Here is a 16,480-nt window from a genome sequence, read left to right as displayed (position 1 = left end):
GAGAGAACAGATATGAAACTCAGACCAATACCAATCTTTCTAGGTTTCTGCAATTACCTAGAACAAGCATACCAGATTAAAGGGTCTGACACCATCTTCCTCCAAAAATAAACTTTATCGTTTATAACATCAGGATCTACATCTATTTCTTCTGCTTCATCCTCAATGTCGATCTCTTCGACAGGTTTGATAGCAGCTTTGAGTAAGTTCTTACCCATTGTCTTAAGTTCAACTGGGTTATATTCTTTGTCTTTACTCTTTGTTGATTTCGTGAGATCTACATATAAACAATAACTTTTAGTCTTGTCAAGGTTTATTCTCGCTGAGAAATGGTCAGGAATGTTTATAGCTATCTTTTCAAACTTGAGTAAATTAGCTAAACCTTCATTTGTGTATTTCTGCTTATCGACAAAGATCATGATCGGACTTGCACTATAACCATACTTTCCTTGACATAATGTTTGTGGTAAGCATATAAGTAGTCTCTTTGCTGTTTTATTTTGCTTCTTCACTTCATCTACAAACTGTTGGATCTTAAAGAACTTTATATGATGTTCAGACATCTTTATATACCCGATAAAAAGTTCAGATAAAAAAATAATTAGCTATATTTTTATTAGTGCATAAATGAGTCTTTCTTTGAGATTTTCTGATGAAGATCTAACTTTGGTAAGATCTTTAAAAGATGATGAAAACATTCTTTCTGTCATTGATGAAGAAAAGAAATACTTCAGTAATGATGTAAAAATAGAGCTACTCATTCATACTGAGAAACAGTTTGTGATCGTGATCTTGAGTTAACCAACTCGTATCCAAGCGTGCATTGTTATATAAGGAGGCATATAATCTTTTCCATTACCTGCTGGGTCTGTAATGCCAGCTACAACATGTGTATGATTTCCTGCAGTTCCACAGAAAATACCTGTGCTTGAATCTACTGGGTCACTTGAAATATCATATCTATGCATTCCCTGTCTATCCGAACCTGCTGCAAGATTTGTATAACCTCTTTTTGTCATTGAATGTGAATGGTTTCCTTCCACAGATGTTCTTCCACTGAACCTATGCATATGTGAAGGAAGGTTTTCAATACCTATTTTCTTTGAACCTCCCATCTTCATTGACTGCGTATTAGTGTAGAATGGAAAACTGTCAACTATTTCATACCATCTACCACCAAATAAAGTGTTTGGATTTATTGGATTCATAGACGTATAAACAGCTCCTATAGGATATATTAAATCATATATGCTCATAGCTCTATAAACATATTCTAAAGAACTTATGTCATTAAATACCATTTGGAATGTATCTCCCGGATGAAATGTTGCATTTGTTCCACTTTTATAATGTAATGTTAGTTCAATAGAATTATCCAAGAAAAATTCAAAAGTATCTGGTTGAAGACCTCTAACAAATTCAAATGGAGTTGCTGGTTCACCATTTATAATTTCTGTTGTAAATGTCATTTTATCTGGTTTCCAAAATTTCTTTGTTAGTTCTGCATCCACATAAGTTTTGTCAGCTTTCTTATCTAACATTGTTGGTAGCTCATGTGTTTCAAAGTTTCTGACATGACCTTCAATGTTCGTACATTTACTATCTAAACTATTAAGTGTATCTCTTACACTAGTGCTTGGATTCTCTAAAGGTGCACTTGAGCCTAAAGTATAGTTCAAGATAATGTCATCAGCTCTTATTTTCTTGATTTGAACTGGTTGGTCATTATCAGCTCCTATTTTATTGATTATAACAGGTTTGTCTTCTCTTGAACGAATTGATTTAACTGTCAAAGGTTCAGTGAACTCATTATTTCAAAGGAATCAATTTGTATTTATGTTTTCACCATTAATATATACTTCTTTTGCATCAATACCAGATGGGAATGAAACTCTTTCATTAACTTTAACTGTTGTACCATCACCTGGGTACATATCTTTCTCTGGACCTTTGATTGTCTTAAGTATGACAGACTGTGATAAAGTATATTCTTTAGATGCAACTTTACGTATCTCTTCGTCAACATAACTTTTGTCAGCTTTGTCTGCAATCTTAAGTGCAGTTCTTCCTCCATTATTTTTGTTCTCCTCAACTTTCTTCGCTAATTCAGCAAGAATGAGATAAAGATAATCAGTAAGGTCATCAGTACCAGACATATTAATATTATTGTTCTTTCTTGATGTATTAGCAACTTTCACTAAGGTCACAAAATCAGGGTACAAAGTACTTAACGTAGAAATGATTGTTTTTGGTCCAGGATCTTTCTCTTCTTCATCATTAGCATCACGTGGCATTGGAATTGGTTCCAAAGGTCCAGTCACATCAAAACTCTCAAGTTCCATATAACCTTCATTTCTGAATCTTTCTATATGAGTTATCTTCTGGAAACTTGTTTTAGTCTTTTCAACTAAATTTTTTATTCCATCCACAAAACCTCCTTTATGATTTGGACCAAGATTACCCAGAGTGTCAAGAACAGTATCTATACCTTCTTGACTTTCAACAAAAGCCCAAAGAGCATTTATTTGACTCTGGAGTGATATCCATGAGGCTGCAGTAGCACCGGCGTTTGCTATGGCAAAGATGAATGATAAAGGGTTGAACTTAAGACCAGATTCTTTATCTTTGACAATTTCAACGAAGTCATTGATATTTTTCTTCAAGTATTCCTTAGTCAGAAGAACTCCATCGCCAGCTATACCAGTTGCTTTTGTCTTTCCTTTAACATCAAATGTGATTGGTTTCTTCAATAAAATAACTTCTGGTGTTGTACTGATGCTATCATTAGTGGAGAAAAATTCTCCGACATGACTTGCTAAGTATTCTTTCGTCAATAATGTTCCATCACCAACAATACCAGTTGCTTTTGGACCATCTTCTGTGAATGTCAATGGTTTCTTTAACATAACTTTATCTAAGTATATTGCAATACCACTATTTTGTACTTGTTCATGACCTAATATATAAGCAAATGCTGCGTTTAAAGCATTATACAATGTATCTTCTTTAAATGTTAATTGACTGTTTTCAATCATTGGTATATTGAACAGTGTAGACCTTGGGTCAAAATGAACTCCATGGTCAATCGATAATAACCGTTTAACATGATATATTATAGTCTCTAATGCTTCATTAATATTTACCTCACGAGTTTCTTGCAAACCATTACTCGCCATACATGAAAACATATAATCTCTATCAGTTGTGAAGAATGGAGCATCTAAGTAATTATTCTCTACTTTTGTCACACGATTCTGTAACGCTTGAAGGTATTGATTTAAGTCTGTTTCAACAATTGTACCATCTGGTTGCTCGATAGGTAATATACCAGGACCGATGGTAATGTCTTCATCAGCACCTTCTTTATGTATGACTAAAGCATTATCAGTAATTCTGAGAGTATATTCTTTATATTGAAGTACGCTAGACTTATAACATTCATATGCATATGGAACAACACTCATTCTTTTACTACATATAAAAATGATGTATTATCTACAATCGACTGATCCTAATAACTACGGGACAATACAGTTTCAAGCAGATCCTAACATGGGGCATCCAAGTAAGATAAAGATGAGAGTAAAAAGTGTCAGTACTATGGCGAACTTTATTGTTTGTGACGAAACAGATTATTTTGTCTTACAGTTAGACGAAGATGGAGAAGAAAAGGTGTGTACATTTAAGTCAGCTCTTTCATTTGATATGGATACTATTGTATCAAAACTACAAGAGATTGTAACAAAACAGTTTGATTATTATAACAAGAAAAAAGGTCAACATAATGTAACAGTTTCACTGAGTGCTACGAATCAACTTATATTTACGTCACAGGACAAAGGACATAAAGTCTATTTAAAAGATGCTTCACATAGAGCAAATCTTATTTTAGGTGCATATGGAATAGAACTACCTATTGTACATAATTATTATCTACAAATGCCAAAACCACCTATGCTCAACTTCGGGTATCAGTTATACCTTCGTTCATCAATGTCTGTCATCTCTGGGTTCAATAATATTGACCAAGTTGATGATCGAAGAAAGATCATGTACAGATCTACATGTTATAACATCAATGAGTTCTGGATATCTGGTAAACCACTTATATGTAAGGAATCCTCACCATGGATAGATGCATTTCCATGGGAACTAACTAATGTTACGTTTACCTTAGTTGACTTCCAAGATCAGCCTGTTCGATTATTGTCACCAATGTTTATGGTGATAGAGATTAAACCAGATAAGCCAGAAGTTAGAGAAACCAATGATGTCAGTGATGATGATACAGAATCTTCGTACGATTATGATTACGATGACGATTAAAAAAAAATAACGTATATTTTTTTATCGGTTATAAAAGACCAACATGCTCAATGCTATAAAAGGATTAGTTAATAACCTTTCACCAGAAGATAAGAAAGGTATGCTTGATATGTTTGGGATCAAAATGCCTAAGAAAGCTAAAGACATTACCAATAAATTAGCTCTGGCAATTAAGAATCAAGGAGGTACAGGAAGTGTAGCAGATATTTTCAAGAATGCTAAGAGCTTCTATGATGACTACAATGGTATCATGAATGTTCCAGCTTCAAATTCCCCAGTTGCTTTAGATCACGATCAGAGATCTCATAATAGAGCGTTAATGGAGATGCAACCAATATACTCAGACCCTCCACCAAAGATTGATGAGAGCGAATTAGCATACAAAGAAATACAGAATGCCTTTTACGTTGTTAAGAACATTAATGGTCAAAAACTTCCTGATGAGAAATGGTTAGACCCAATAACTAAAGCAGGAGAAAGATTCATTATGTTTAACATTGACCAATACAGTCCAAGAGGAAAAGATTACTTCAACAAGATGTTTCCAAGAGTTATGGCAAAGTTCATTGGACAGATAGACCTTTTCAAACAGAAGTGGACATTCTATTACGACTTTGATGAGAAGAGAAACATTTTGCGTCATTTGAACATCAATACAATGGGATCATTAGTTCATCAGTTACTTAATGAAGCTCCAATAGCAGAAGTACAAGAATTAGCATCTAAAGTCCTTGAATCAAACTATGACTTCTTCCTTTGTAGTATTCCTTCGTTAAGGAAGATCGAGATCTTTGACTATACAGCTTATTCAGATGTTGATGCTTCTGCTTTGAGAAAAGGAACGTACACACCATATAAACTCACAGCTGAAGAACAAGTTATGTTAGATACGATGAGAGCAGCAGGTCAAGAAAAGATCGCACTCAAGATCATCAAACAAAACCATTCAAAGAAGAGAAACAGGTCACGTAATGGTCAGCTTTGGACATGGACATGCAAATTACCTATTAACTTAGAGAGGTATCAGATCTTCAACGAACTTAATGCAGAGACAGCAAAGAAGATGATGAAAGATTCATGTTTCATCTACGCTTGTATTCAAGCTGGTGTTGACGAAGCAACAATTAATCATATGAGGGAAATCATTCGTGTCAAAGATTTTCCAATGTCAAAGATTAAGGTTATTGCCAAAGAAACAGGAATAAGGTTCCATGTCATCAAATACAACGAGAAGTATTCAAATCATTCATATACTTATGAACCAGATGAAGAACCAAAGATGACAGTAGAACTTTTATTAATGTATGACCACTACATGTTGAACGAAAAGCTTCCAATAAGTTCAATGTTCATCAAGAACTATGAAGATGTTTGTAAGTTGTGCAAGGATTGGACTTTAGAGAAGAAGATGTTAGTTAACAGAAGATATGAAACAAGGTATGCAATTAACTCAAAGTTAGTTACACCACTTGCAAAAGTCATTGAACTCTTGTTTGCTAACAATTATTTCGAACCAATTAGAACAGGAGAACTTTGCACATACTTCACAACGATGTATAATGAGAACCTTGAAGAAATGATTGACCTCACATACAATGAGCGTTATTGCGCAAGGATGAAGAAAGATTGGAGTTCAGAGACGAAGAAAGACATGAAGTTCCCAAGAGAACATGTTTTCTTTGCTGACTTCGAAGCATCAACTGATGGAAACATTCACAAAGCATACAACATTTGTTTCATGGAAGATGACGATGATGGTTATACATCAATTTGGGGAAGTGACTGTGCGTCAAAATTCCTCGAAGCTTTACCAGATAAGAGTTTAGTTTATTTCCACAACTTATCGTACGATGTCACTTTTCTCATGTCTCAGTTAGAAGAGATTACAGGAACTCCAATCATCAAAGGTTCACAAACGATGCAGATACAAGGAAAGTACAAAGGAAAACTTCTCTGCTTCAAAGACTCTTATGCAATCATCTCAACTAAGTTGGAAAGATTCCCTGAAATGTTTCACCTCACTAGTGGTGAAAAAGAAGTTTTCCCATATAATTACTACACGGAAGAGTTAGTTAATACAACTAAAGTTGGTAACATCGATGATGCCATGAATCATGTCAAAGATATTGAAGCTTTTAATGAGAACATTGAGAAGATTGAAGATTGCAAGATTGATGATGAACACTTTGACATGGAAGTTTATTCGTCATTCTATTGCGGTCAAGATGTACGCATTTTACGAGATGGCTTTCTTAAGTTCCGCAATGACCTCATGACTGAGTTTGAAATAGATGCTTATGATTATGTTTCAATAAGTTCTATCTCAAACAAACTCTTTGAGAAGAGAGTATATTGGAAGAACGGTAATCTCTTTGATCTTGCAGGAAAACCTCGTGAATATATTTCCAAGTGTATTCAAGGAGGAAGATGCATGCTAGCTGAGAACAAGAAGCAATACAATGAAGGAGAACTCATCACTGACTTCGATGCTGTATCATTGTATCCATCAGCAATTGCTAGACTTTACTGTTTAGAAGGAATTCCAAAAGTTATGACAGAAGAGATGAAGAGCAGTGAATACTTGTTGGAGCATCTCTTTGATGATGACCAAGCTGAACCAACAAAGGAAAAGTTCATCTCAGGATTTTACTGTCAGATCGAGATCTTGTCGATCGGTAAGAACTCAGCATTCCCATTGATTGTCGTCAATCCTGACATCAACCCTGACTTACATGTTGCCAGAAGTTCCAATACATGCTGCAAGATGTTCGTAGACCACATTACGCTTCAAGATCTGATCAAGTTCCAAGAGATCTCATGCAAAGTCATTGATGGATACTATTATGATGGAAAAAGGGACATGACAATAAGGAATGAAGTTAAGAAGCTCTTCGAATTACGTGCTAAGTATAAGAAGGAAGGTAATCCGATACAAGAGATCATCAAACTTCTTTTGAACAGTATCTATGGTAAGACGATATTAAAGCCCATTGACAAAAAGATTCGTTTCATCAAGGACAATAAGCTCACTGACTATATCATTAAGAACTATAATGACATACAGACAATAGAGTTCATCCCCGATTCCGAACTTTCATGTGTAAAGTCATTTAAACCTATCGTTCGTCACTTTAACTATTGTCCATTAGGTGTTTCAATCCTTTCTATGTCCAAACGAATCATGAATGAAGTATTCTTCACAGCAGAAGATTTGGGCTTGAAGTTGTTCTATCAGGATACAGATAGTTTACACTTGTATGAGAAGGACTTAGATAAGTTAGCAGAAGAATACAAGAGAAGGTATAACAGAGAACTCATTGGAAAAGCACTGGGTCAATTTCATTCAGACTTTGCAGAGATTACTGCAGGACATATGTCTAAGGCACAAAGATCTATATTCGTTGGAAAGAAGACTTACCTCGACGAATTAACCAATGACCTCAAGGAAATTGCTTTCCACTGTCGAATGAAGGGAATCACACAGGACGTAATTGCACTTACTGCAAACCAAATGTTCCCAGATGCGATACAAGTACATTATGACGAGAAGAAAGGTTTGTTCTTCCCTGAGAAAGTTGGGGAAAAATATAGCATCGTGGAATTGTACAAATCTCTTTATGAAGGTGATGAGATAACCTTTGACTTGTGCATTGGTTCGAAACCATGCTTCAACAAAAATAAGGACTTCACTATTTCAACGAAGTCATCTTTTGAACGTAAGTTAAAGTTCTAAACACTTACTTATTATTTTTCTTAGCTTCTTCCTCTTCTCTCAATTTCTTTGCAATCATTCGTGGATTCTTTGCGCGTCCAGCTGCTAATGCAGCTAATTGTTTCTCTGTGAGTTTACGCTTTGGTTTAGCTGGTTTCTCTTCTTGTGTTTGTTCTTTTGGTTTGAGTTCATTAAGTATTTCTTCACGAAGTTCATTCTTGAGTGCTTCTCTGTCGAAAGTATTCTCAGTCATTTTGTTAGGAGTAAAAAATTTTATTAGGATAGAAATGACGTCAAAACTTTCACCAAGTGAAAAGCAATCAATCATATTGAATGAAGCTAAAGGAATACAACATCCATTATATTATGTTTGTCATATGAAGAATGGTTCAGTTCAAGTTAGAAAGAGAAAGGCACCATTGAATTCACCAGCTCCTGCCCCAGCTCCTGTTGTTCAAGAAGCTCCTAAAGTTGATGAGAAGAAAGAAGAAGAACAAGCATATACTAATAAAATGTTGTTAGAGATGATGACAAAGATATTAGAACGTAACAGTGTAGTTAATGAACCAAACATGGACCCAATTGAACGTGAGAAGGAAACTAAAGAGAATCAAGAATATGTTCAATCAATGGAAGAGAAAAGAATACACTTCGATGATGAACCAGAGCCTGAACCAGAACCTCCTAAACCTCAGCCACAAATAAGACGAATAATCCCAAGAATAAGAAGATTGTAAATTTTTTATAGCTGAGAAAGATGTTGAACGATAACCTCAATACATACAGTATTGCTGATTCCATCAGACAAGTAAGATATTATTTCGATCAAGTTGATGGGGCAGTTCCTATTGGAGATACTAACCATAGATATGTCCCAACAAAAGTGCCAGCTATGCCGACAAATACTATTGATAACGGTTATATTACATTTAACATATCACCACCTGGTGAGAACATGATTGACTTATATAATACGTTCATTAGTGGTTATGTCGATGGTGAGTGCATAATTACAACAGAAACTGAACCAGCTGATGAAAAAGTTCCTAAATATGATGGTGAAGTATATAAAGAAAGAGCTGTTGAGACAGCTCCTACAGGATCAAATGTTACAGCAATTAAAGCAATTGATACTAAATATGCTGGTGGCAAATCATGTGCACATCTTCCAGCAATTTGGTTGGGATACATTGATTCATTCTATGCTGTTGAATCATATCAATTAATCGCTAATGGTAAAAGTGTTTATACACAAGATAATGCTAGAGAAGAAGGTTACATTACTTCTACTGCATCTACAACAGAAGCTATTAAGAAAGTTGATGTATTTAGTAAGGCTAGACATAAAGATGTTTTCAATAGATGTGATACAGTTCGTTCTGGACAGATTATTGAGTTCAATAAAACCAATTAGTGGTGCAACTACATTAAAGTTCCACATACCAATCAAAGATTGACCTAAGAAGATTCCCTAATACTTAATAACATTAGATTCCTTCCAGCGTTTGCTGGTAACTTACAACTTAAGGTTAAGTTCAGTATTGCTGGTATGGTTTGGACACCATTAAGTTATCAGGATATTCTACCATTACCGAACATGCAAGCCAATGTTACAAGCTATATTCCAATCACTAATCACTTCACTCCTATCTATGAAGGTATCAAAGTTATTGATACTGTAACTTGGAATGCCGATAAGAGTACGATATCATTTGGTACCAAGTTTATTAAGTTCACTAAGAAGAATGCAAACTTCTTTGAAATGATTACATACTGTAACTCATTCTCTTTGGACCCTAACATCTATAGTGATTTGGTGACAAGATATTCGGCAAAGACTCTAAACTTCCCAATCAAAAGAATTGACTGCATTACTATGGATGGTTCAATGGCTAAAGGTGAAGGAACTCCTTGTACATTCACGGCAGCATTTACTCCATTATATGTGAACACCATTTATACACTATTTAAGAAAACACCTAATTATAACACTACCTATGAAAATCCATTGTTTGAACAAATTCAATTGAACTGTGGAGCATATGGTAACATACCCGCTGAGGCTCAAGCATCTAATGATCCAATCTTCTATGAGATGCAGGCAAATGCCACTAACAATAATAACGATACTGTTGGCTTCAACTATGATGTCATGAGGTCTATCACAACCACATCAGTCCCTCAATTTGGAATCGAGTCAAATGACTTAGGTCATTACCTATGTGGATTCCCTTGCGAAACTGATTATACATTCCAACAGGGTCAGTTATCTAATTCACCTATTACATATAAGCTTACAGTTAAGCCAACAGCAGAGTCTATTAAATATACTGAGAAACCAGTGTTATGCTTCTTACGTCACGTTTGCCTCTCCATACAGATTAAACAGGTGGGACCACCTATCGTACTTCTCGACGATTATGATTTATCAGCCCCTGCTAGTGAATAAAGGTTAGTTTACATATGAACGTTTATTTTTACACATATATGCGTACATATGCGCGCCCGTATGGTGTCAGTTTTCTGTCACTTTTTTCATTGTGTCGGTGCCTGTAGCTGTAGGCTACAGGCGACGCACAATGTATACTGTACTGGTTTTTGAGAAGGATTATTCAATTTCATTTCAAATGAAAAGAAATACTGAATAAATTTTGACCCAAAAAGCGAAATTATAATTATATCGAGAGAAATAAATAAGAGTTATGTGGAAAGAGAGATTTAAACATCATTTTTTACCATTTCCTACCTTCTTTTGAGGAATTTCAAATGGTTCGTCAGTTCCAGCCTGGTAGATAACAGTATTTCTGAAAGAAGAGTGATCTCTAACAGCGTCATAGTGCTGTTTGTATTCCAATTTTGTATCTGGTGGTAATTCGAGCGCCGAGCATAATGCACGGCAAATTTCATGGCGTACTTTATCATCTGATGCAGTTCTATTCCATAAACTAATTATATCTTCAGGATATCTAACAGAAATAACTGCTCCAAGGGCATCTACTGGAAATTGTTCTCCAATTAATGCCATAATAAGTCTTTCCCAGTAGTATGAGCCTAATCCCTTTTTTAATCTAATAATCCATTTTCCTCCTTTCACGTTATCTTGGTCTTCCCAAATTGCGCGTATTCCATTCCTAAATAGATGATAGTCTGTTGGTGGTTCTAAGTCATTTGGACGTTTAAGGTGACTATATATTGACCAAAATTCTTCGATTGTATTAAAACTACCGAGTGTATGTATATTTTTCTCGTAATTGTCAGCTGCTTTTGAGCCAGGTGCTCTGTAAAACATATAAAAACTCCACTCAGAAGCAAGCGGAGTATTCGATTTTCTCATCGAAATTAGGTGAAAAATTGTAAACTGAGATTTTTAAATAATCATTGGAAAAAATTATATTTTTAAAGCAATATTTATACGGACAAATGTTTAATGAGACTGATTCTTATCAATTCACAATTGATTTAATGCAATGGCCTAAATATGAACCATTTAATAATGTAGTCTATAGTAAATAAATTTTTATATGTATTTGAGGCGAATCACTTAACCCTTTTGGTTGAGATCCTTCAATTAGTTCAATAATTGATCAAAAGTAGTGATAACGTTAATGATACTTGATATAAGTTGCAGAATCGTTCTATGAAATTGAGGGTTTCAATAACGTGTGTTATAAAAGAAGTAAAAACAAAAATAATGTAAAATATATTCTAACAATTTATTAAATTTTGGTTATTATCGTTACGAAAATGAATAGAAAGTTATATTATAATATAAATATAACAGAAAGTATTCAGAATTATTTCTTGATACAAATTGTTGGGTAAAGTCTATCCCAATAGTAGCAAACGTTCTGTGGGATGTTTTCTAGCATCTTTTCTGCTGTATTCAAGAAATCTTCTTTTGATTGGTAGTTTAATGCAGACCAGACAGACATATCATTAACTTGTGTAATGCGAGGCGAGCACAATCCAAGTTGGCTTGCTCCTGGTCGTAGAAGCTCGAAAGGAATTGAACAAATTGGAAGGGAGTCAAATGATTTGTTCAAAAACATCTTGTAATGCTCTTCACTTCTCCACCCTCGACCTAGAAATTCATCTGTTTGTCGATCTCTTACAATTATTCCTAACGTTTCAACAATTTCTGACAAAATTTCATCTGCTGGCAATCCGATTTGAAAAGCAACTTGCCAGAGATGGTCATCCATTGTATCAACAATTTTTTGAACAAGTGATCGGGATAAAAGAATTCCGGAATCTAATAATAACATTTGGAAGAAATATCTTTGTTCTACGCAATCTCCAAGAATATACCTATTGTTATTCCTATTTAATTGCATTTCCTTACGAATAAACTTTATAAATCTGTCTAATTTCATGTATGCGGCGTCATTAATAACAAAAAGAAAATCAGCATATGATCTCTCCAAAAATAGCTTTAGAGAATGTATCAGTAAGAATGCTGATGGGTTTACTGTATATTTTGGTAAAGAATTGATCGTGATTGTAGATAAATTACATTCTTCGTTATCCGTGGCATTTAATGAGTACATTTCAACTCCATCGATTTCTTTATACTGTTTTATTGGATCCATCCATTGTCTTTTCATTATACAGTGATATTTTTCAGGTTTATATGAATTATCAAGAACCATTATATATAATTGCTTAGAATATTCTAGTTCGGAAAGAAATGGAGGCTTTGGGTTTTTCTTTCGCAGACTCCAAACTAATTTTGGATCATCATATGGAATTGGTTTTGAATATTTTTTGAAAGTTGGAAAGCTATTCGCTTGGCTTCTAAACGAAATCATAATACTTACTAATGAAATGATTGTTACAACAATTATTCTGAAAAATATTAAGGTTTTTTTCTTGGTTAGTTGCTTCATTAATCACACATCAATAATGGCTCTAAAAATTGATGCATTTGTATCAGGAATGCATAGAAGTATGCTAGATCTTAGAGGTTTTAAGATGTTAGAACTAATTCAACAAAGAGAATTAAAATCAATCTAAAAATTGATTAAAATTATGAAATTATGTGAATCCTCAATGAAGCAATTATGTTTAATTCGAATTTATTTTGTTCATAAAAAACTTTATTTTTTGGAAGGAAAAAAAAATGCCAACATAAAAAATCAATCAAACTTTCACTATTATGCAGACGGGTAATGTAAAGCAGTCTGTAACTAACACAGAAGAATTAATACAGGCTTTTATAAACAATAACATAGCACAAATCAATGGTTTTCTCAAAGACGCTAATTTAGATACGTTGAAAAAATTAAACAAAGAAGAGATATTGCATTTGCTCGATTACATGGGAATAAGTAATAGATTCTTCAAACTCATTTATGATACTTTTAATACCCAAGCAAATGAAGTTCAAGAAAAAAAGATTTCTAAAGAATCATTAGTTGATGAACCCCAAACAATCGGTGATATTGCACCTGTAGAAGAGGGAAGTGGAACACAAATAAGAAAGCAGTAATTGGGAAAAGAAAAATTCTGATCATAAAAATACAAGTCTGGATGACCCAATTAGCTCAATTAAACCAAGGGACCAAGATTTATATATTATTCTATCAATATCCAATATAAATATTATCCCAGAAAAAAATAACTCCACAAATATTTTTCATAAACTTTCCTCACAATTATAAATTTGATTTTATGCCAAAATTATCTCAATGCAGGAATATTATTTGAACTTCTTGAAAATATAAGTCGAACCTATTCATCAACCTCAATGTGAATCCTTCAGAATCCAATGATGGTTATCGAAAGAAGAAAAGATTTCCAAAAAGAATTGAAGATGAAATCAATTAATCCATATAGATAACTTTTTCATGTGAATCATCTATTGAATGTGATTATATTTTCTACCATCTCCATTTGAAAAACCATTCATTGAAAAAATTTGATTGTTTCCAGCTCCAGAAATTGCTGTCAATACCATTCAATATGTATATCAACAAAAGATGGAAAGGTTTAGTCTTGAATCACCCATACCCGATGGGATTATTCCATCCGAATTGTTCAATTTTCGCATGGAGGTTGAGCATTCTTCATCACCAGAAGACATAGACATGGTTTCAGGATAAACAAGAATTCTTCTTAAGGATATACTTTCTTACATTGTGTTTCAATTTGCCCTATTTCAGGATTACCAATTTTATTTTGCAACCATAAGAATCGACGGCCATGCTTTGCCAGGCGAATTCATTAAAGTTCATGATGGCTAGTTTTGTATTTTTAGGTTTTCATTTTGTTATTGCTGTTTAATTTCTAAATTTCTTTGTATATTATTAATTTTAATAAGATTTTTAAAAACTTTATTGAACATCATATGCGTCATATGATTTTCTAAATATTGATGCCAATAAACAAAATCCGCTAATCAAGAAGATAATCATCAAAACTTCATTTATTTTACACTTGTATGCTTCAATCAAACAAACTTTCTTATTTTAGACCTTGTTTGATGCATGAAATCGCAATTTCAAAGGGAGTGCCGCGGACAATTTGCAAATGATCACTTTTCAATAAACCTTAAATTACGCTTTTCTATTTTTTTAAAAAATAACCTAAATTATATTTGAAGAAATTATGGTCTATGATGATATGTTTTAGCTAGAATCTTGGAGTTTTCATAGCACTACACAAGAGCTCCAAGGTTCCAAGAGTGAATGCTCAAAATAGCAATTATAGGAGATGTACCTTTTTCAAAATGACTTTTACTGATTAAAATTTAATGCAATAAGAAAGTACATTTTGAAAAGGTACCTCATACAATCTAGGATATACAAGAGATTCAAAGCTTCATTTCCAGATTAGATTTGGAACTTTGAAACTCTTTGGTAGATTTTGAGTGAATGCCTGACAATCAATCTTTGAGAAGCGTTTCTTAAAGAAAACCTTCTCAAATGAGTTTCTCAGGAGCCCTGGAGGCTCCCTTTCGTTAATGATTGGGAGCCTTGGGGCCTCCTGAGACGAAGAATGGCTTCGCCGCAATCTCTGATCAGCAGAGGGCCAAATTGAAAAAGGCCTCTGCTGATGGATTCTCAGGAGCCCTGAGGCTCCCTTTCGTAATGAATTGCGGAGCCTTTGGGGCTCCTGAGACGAAAGAATGCGCTTCGCCGATAATCTTTGATTCAGCAGAGGCCAAACTGAAAAGGCCTCTGCTGATGGATTCTCAGAGTCCCTGAGGCTCCTTTTCGTAATGGATGGAAGCCTTGGGGCTCCTGCCAGCAGAGTATCGCTCCGCTCCATTTAATTTTTTTTTAAAAAAAGTGCCGCTGCGCAAATTTGGTTCCTGTTCCCAATTCAAAGAAGGAACCTTTAAAGATTAAAAGTAAAAATGTTCTTATATCTTATTTTTCAACCTTAGTCTTATCAAAGGATTCATTGAGCTATTTCATGAAGAATAGAAAAAATCAGTATAAAAAAAAGATTAAAAATTTAAAACTTTGACCGGTTTTTATTTCAAATTCCTTGAAAATTTGAAGATAAGAACGCTACTTCCCCTCAGGAAAGAACGACTAGTTGAGAGTGGCTTCAATGCCCCTCCAGGTGACCGGCGCCTCTTCGGGATTATTCAGGCAAGAAAGTACAGCCTCCCCGCACTGAACGGGTGGCCAATTCCGCTTCAGTCGGTGGAGCGCTAGGACTTTCTATATCCGGAATAATGGTTCTCCAATTTCGAAACATTTTGAAACTCCACCCTCCAATTAGCCTCTGGAATAGCCGGTCAGTCAGCCCATCCAGTTATTCAAAACAAGAAGAATGGAAAACATGGAGTCTTCATCCTGTGTCATCTTGTTGAAAAATAACAAACTGCAGCCACTGCCCTCTCCTCCGAGCAACCTCTGGAGGAGCTCTGCATCATTTTTCTTTATACAGCCTTCCGTGTCAAAACGCATTGCTAAGTAGTTTGCCGCCTTTGACAGCAATAACTTCATGGACTGCAATGCGGCTGAACTTCCTGTGGTTAACAAGTTTCATTATAAGCTGTTGAATTTTCCAAGATCAGGAGAGGGAATGCGTTGCTTATCCAGGGATCTCACACTCTTGTTGTAGACGTGGAGTGGTTTCCTTCCTTGCCTGAGATCCCTTGGTGCCTTTTTGTTGGAATACATCATCAAATTGAATCAAAATGTTAAACCACTCAAAAACTTTTATGGGACTCCGTCTTAATGGATGATGGCTATTTAATGATCGACTATATTAGTTACAACTATTGTCAAAAAACAATTTTTAAATAAAATCCTGGGAAAAATATATATTTTTAAAATGTTGATCAGTTATTTTATCTCGTAGAATTGTTTATTATGCATGCCAAGAAAGATAATTTATTGACTTTTTAGCGCAGTTTTTAATCTCAATTCAGTACAGATGATACAATCATTAATTTTTGGAATCTTTTGGAATTTTGCGATCCTCTCT

General features: G+C 34.5%; 11 protein-coding genes across 11 annotated transcripts, besides 2 other annotated features; 5 read left to right on the top strand and 6 right to left on the bottom strand.

The window, feature by feature from the left end:
* Positions 1 to 10,526: part of a mobile genetic element that runs on past the window's edge.
* TVAGG3_0802740 (keratin-associated protein family) lies at positions 2,155 to 3,035 on the bottom strand (the record flags this gene model as incomplete). The annotated part of the gene is made up of 1 exon (XM_051247427.1): positions 2,155 to 3,035. A coding segment is annotated over one exon (881 nt), but the record flags the coding sequence as incomplete, so codon positions are not given.
* Positions 3,082 to 3,464, bottom strand: TVAGG3_0802730 (keratin-associated protein family; the record flags this gene model as incomplete). The annotated part of the gene is made up of 1 exon (XM_051247426.1): positions 3,082 to 3,464. A coding segment is annotated over one exon (383 nt), but the record flags the coding sequence as incomplete, so codon positions are not given.
* TVAGG3_0802720 (uncharacterized protein) lies at positions 3,487 to 4,326 on the top strand (the record flags this gene model as incomplete). Its single annotated transcript, XM_051247425.1, has 1 exon — positions 3,487 to 4,326. One exon carries the CDS (start codon positions 3,487 to 3,489, stop codon positions 4,324 to 4,326), a length of 840 nt encoding a protein of 279 aa, XP_051082900.1.
* TVAGG3_0802710 (organellar and viral DNA polymerase type B) lies at positions 4,427 to 8,059 on the top strand (the record flags this gene model as incomplete). The annotated part of the gene is made up of 1 exon (XM_051247424.1): positions 4,427 to 8,059. One exon carries the CDS (start codon positions 4,427 to 4,429, stop codon positions 8,057 to 8,059), a length of 3,633 nt encoding a protein of 1,210 aa, XP_051082899.1.
* TVAGG3_0802700 (uncharacterized protein) lies at positions 8,064 to 8,291 on the bottom strand (the record flags this gene model as incomplete). Its single annotated transcript, XM_051247423.1, has 1 exon — positions 8,064 to 8,291. The coding sequence occupies one exon, from the start codon at positions 8,289 to 8,291 to the stop codon at positions 8,064 to 8,066; it is 228 nt and encodes a 75-aa protein (XP_051082898.1).
* TVAGG3_0802690 (uncharacterized protein) lies at positions 8,326 to 8,775 on the top strand (the record flags this gene model as incomplete). The annotated part of the gene is made up of 1 exon (XM_051247422.1): positions 8,326 to 8,775. The coding sequence occupies one exon, from the start codon at positions 8,326 to 8,328 to the stop codon at positions 8,773 to 8,775; it is 450 nt and encodes a 149-aa protein (XP_051082897.1).
* Positions 9,915 to 10,487, top strand: TVAGG3_0802680 (uncharacterized protein; the record flags this gene model as incomplete). Its single annotated transcript, XM_051247421.1, has 1 exon — positions 9,915 to 10,487. One exon carries the CDS (start codon positions 9,915 to 9,917, stop codon positions 10,485 to 10,487), a length of 573 nt encoding a protein of 190 aa, XP_051082896.1.
* Positions 10,527 to 10,652: 126 nt separating the features above from the next.
* TVAGG3_0802660 (translation initiation factor protein) lies at positions 10,653 to 11,369 on the bottom strand (the record flags this gene model as incomplete). The annotated part of the gene is made up of 1 exon (XM_051247420.1): positions 10,764 to 11,327. The coding sequence occupies one exon, from the start codon at positions 11,325 to 11,327 to the stop codon at positions 10,764 to 10,766; it is 564 nt and encodes a 187-aa protein (XP_051082895.1).
* A 390-nt stretch (positions 11,370 to 11,759) lies between these two features.
* On the bottom strand, positions 11,760 to 13,040 carry TVAGG3_0802650 (uncharacterized protein; the record flags this gene model as incomplete). The annotated part of the gene is made up of 1 exon (XM_051247419.1): positions 11,833 to 12,303. One exon carries the CDS (start codon positions 12,301 to 12,303, stop codon positions 11,833 to 11,835), a length of 471 nt encoding a protein of 156 aa, XP_051082894.1.
* Positions 13,041 to 13,166: 126 nt separating this feature from the next.
* TVAGG3_0802640 (ubiquitinyl hydrolase protein) lies at positions 13,167 to 13,526 on the top strand (the record flags this gene model as incomplete). Its single annotated transcript, XM_051247418.1, has 1 exon — positions 13,194 to 13,526. The coding sequence occupies one exon, from the start codon at positions 13,194 to 13,196 to the stop codon at positions 13,524 to 13,526; it is 333 nt and encodes a 110-aa protein (XP_051082893.1).
* A 1,027-nt stretch (positions 13,527 to 14,553) lies between these two features.
* Positions 14,554 to 15,358: a mobile genetic element.
* Positions 15,359 to 15,789: 431 nt separating this feature from the next.
* TVAGG3_0802620 (uncharacterized protein) lies at positions 15,790 to 15,996 on the bottom strand (the record flags this gene model as incomplete). The annotated part of the gene is made up of 1 exon (XM_051247417.1): positions 15,790 to 15,996. One exon carries the CDS (start codon positions 15,994 to 15,996, stop codon positions 15,790 to 15,792), a length of 207 nt encoding a protein of 68 aa, XP_051082892.1.
* Positions 15,997 to 16,480: the final 484 nt, after the last annotated feature.

The sequence above is a fragment of the Trichomonas vaginalis genome, chromosome VI, assembly GCF_026262505.1.
Source record: "Trichomonas vaginalis G3 chromosome VI, whole genome shotgun sequence".
Classification (NCBI taxonomy): Eukaryota; Parabasalia; order Trichomonadida; family Trichomonadidae; genus Trichomonas; species Trichomonas vaginalis.
Note: the sequence above shows the minus strand (reverse complement) of the source record. Positions and strands in the feature narration are given on the sequence as shown.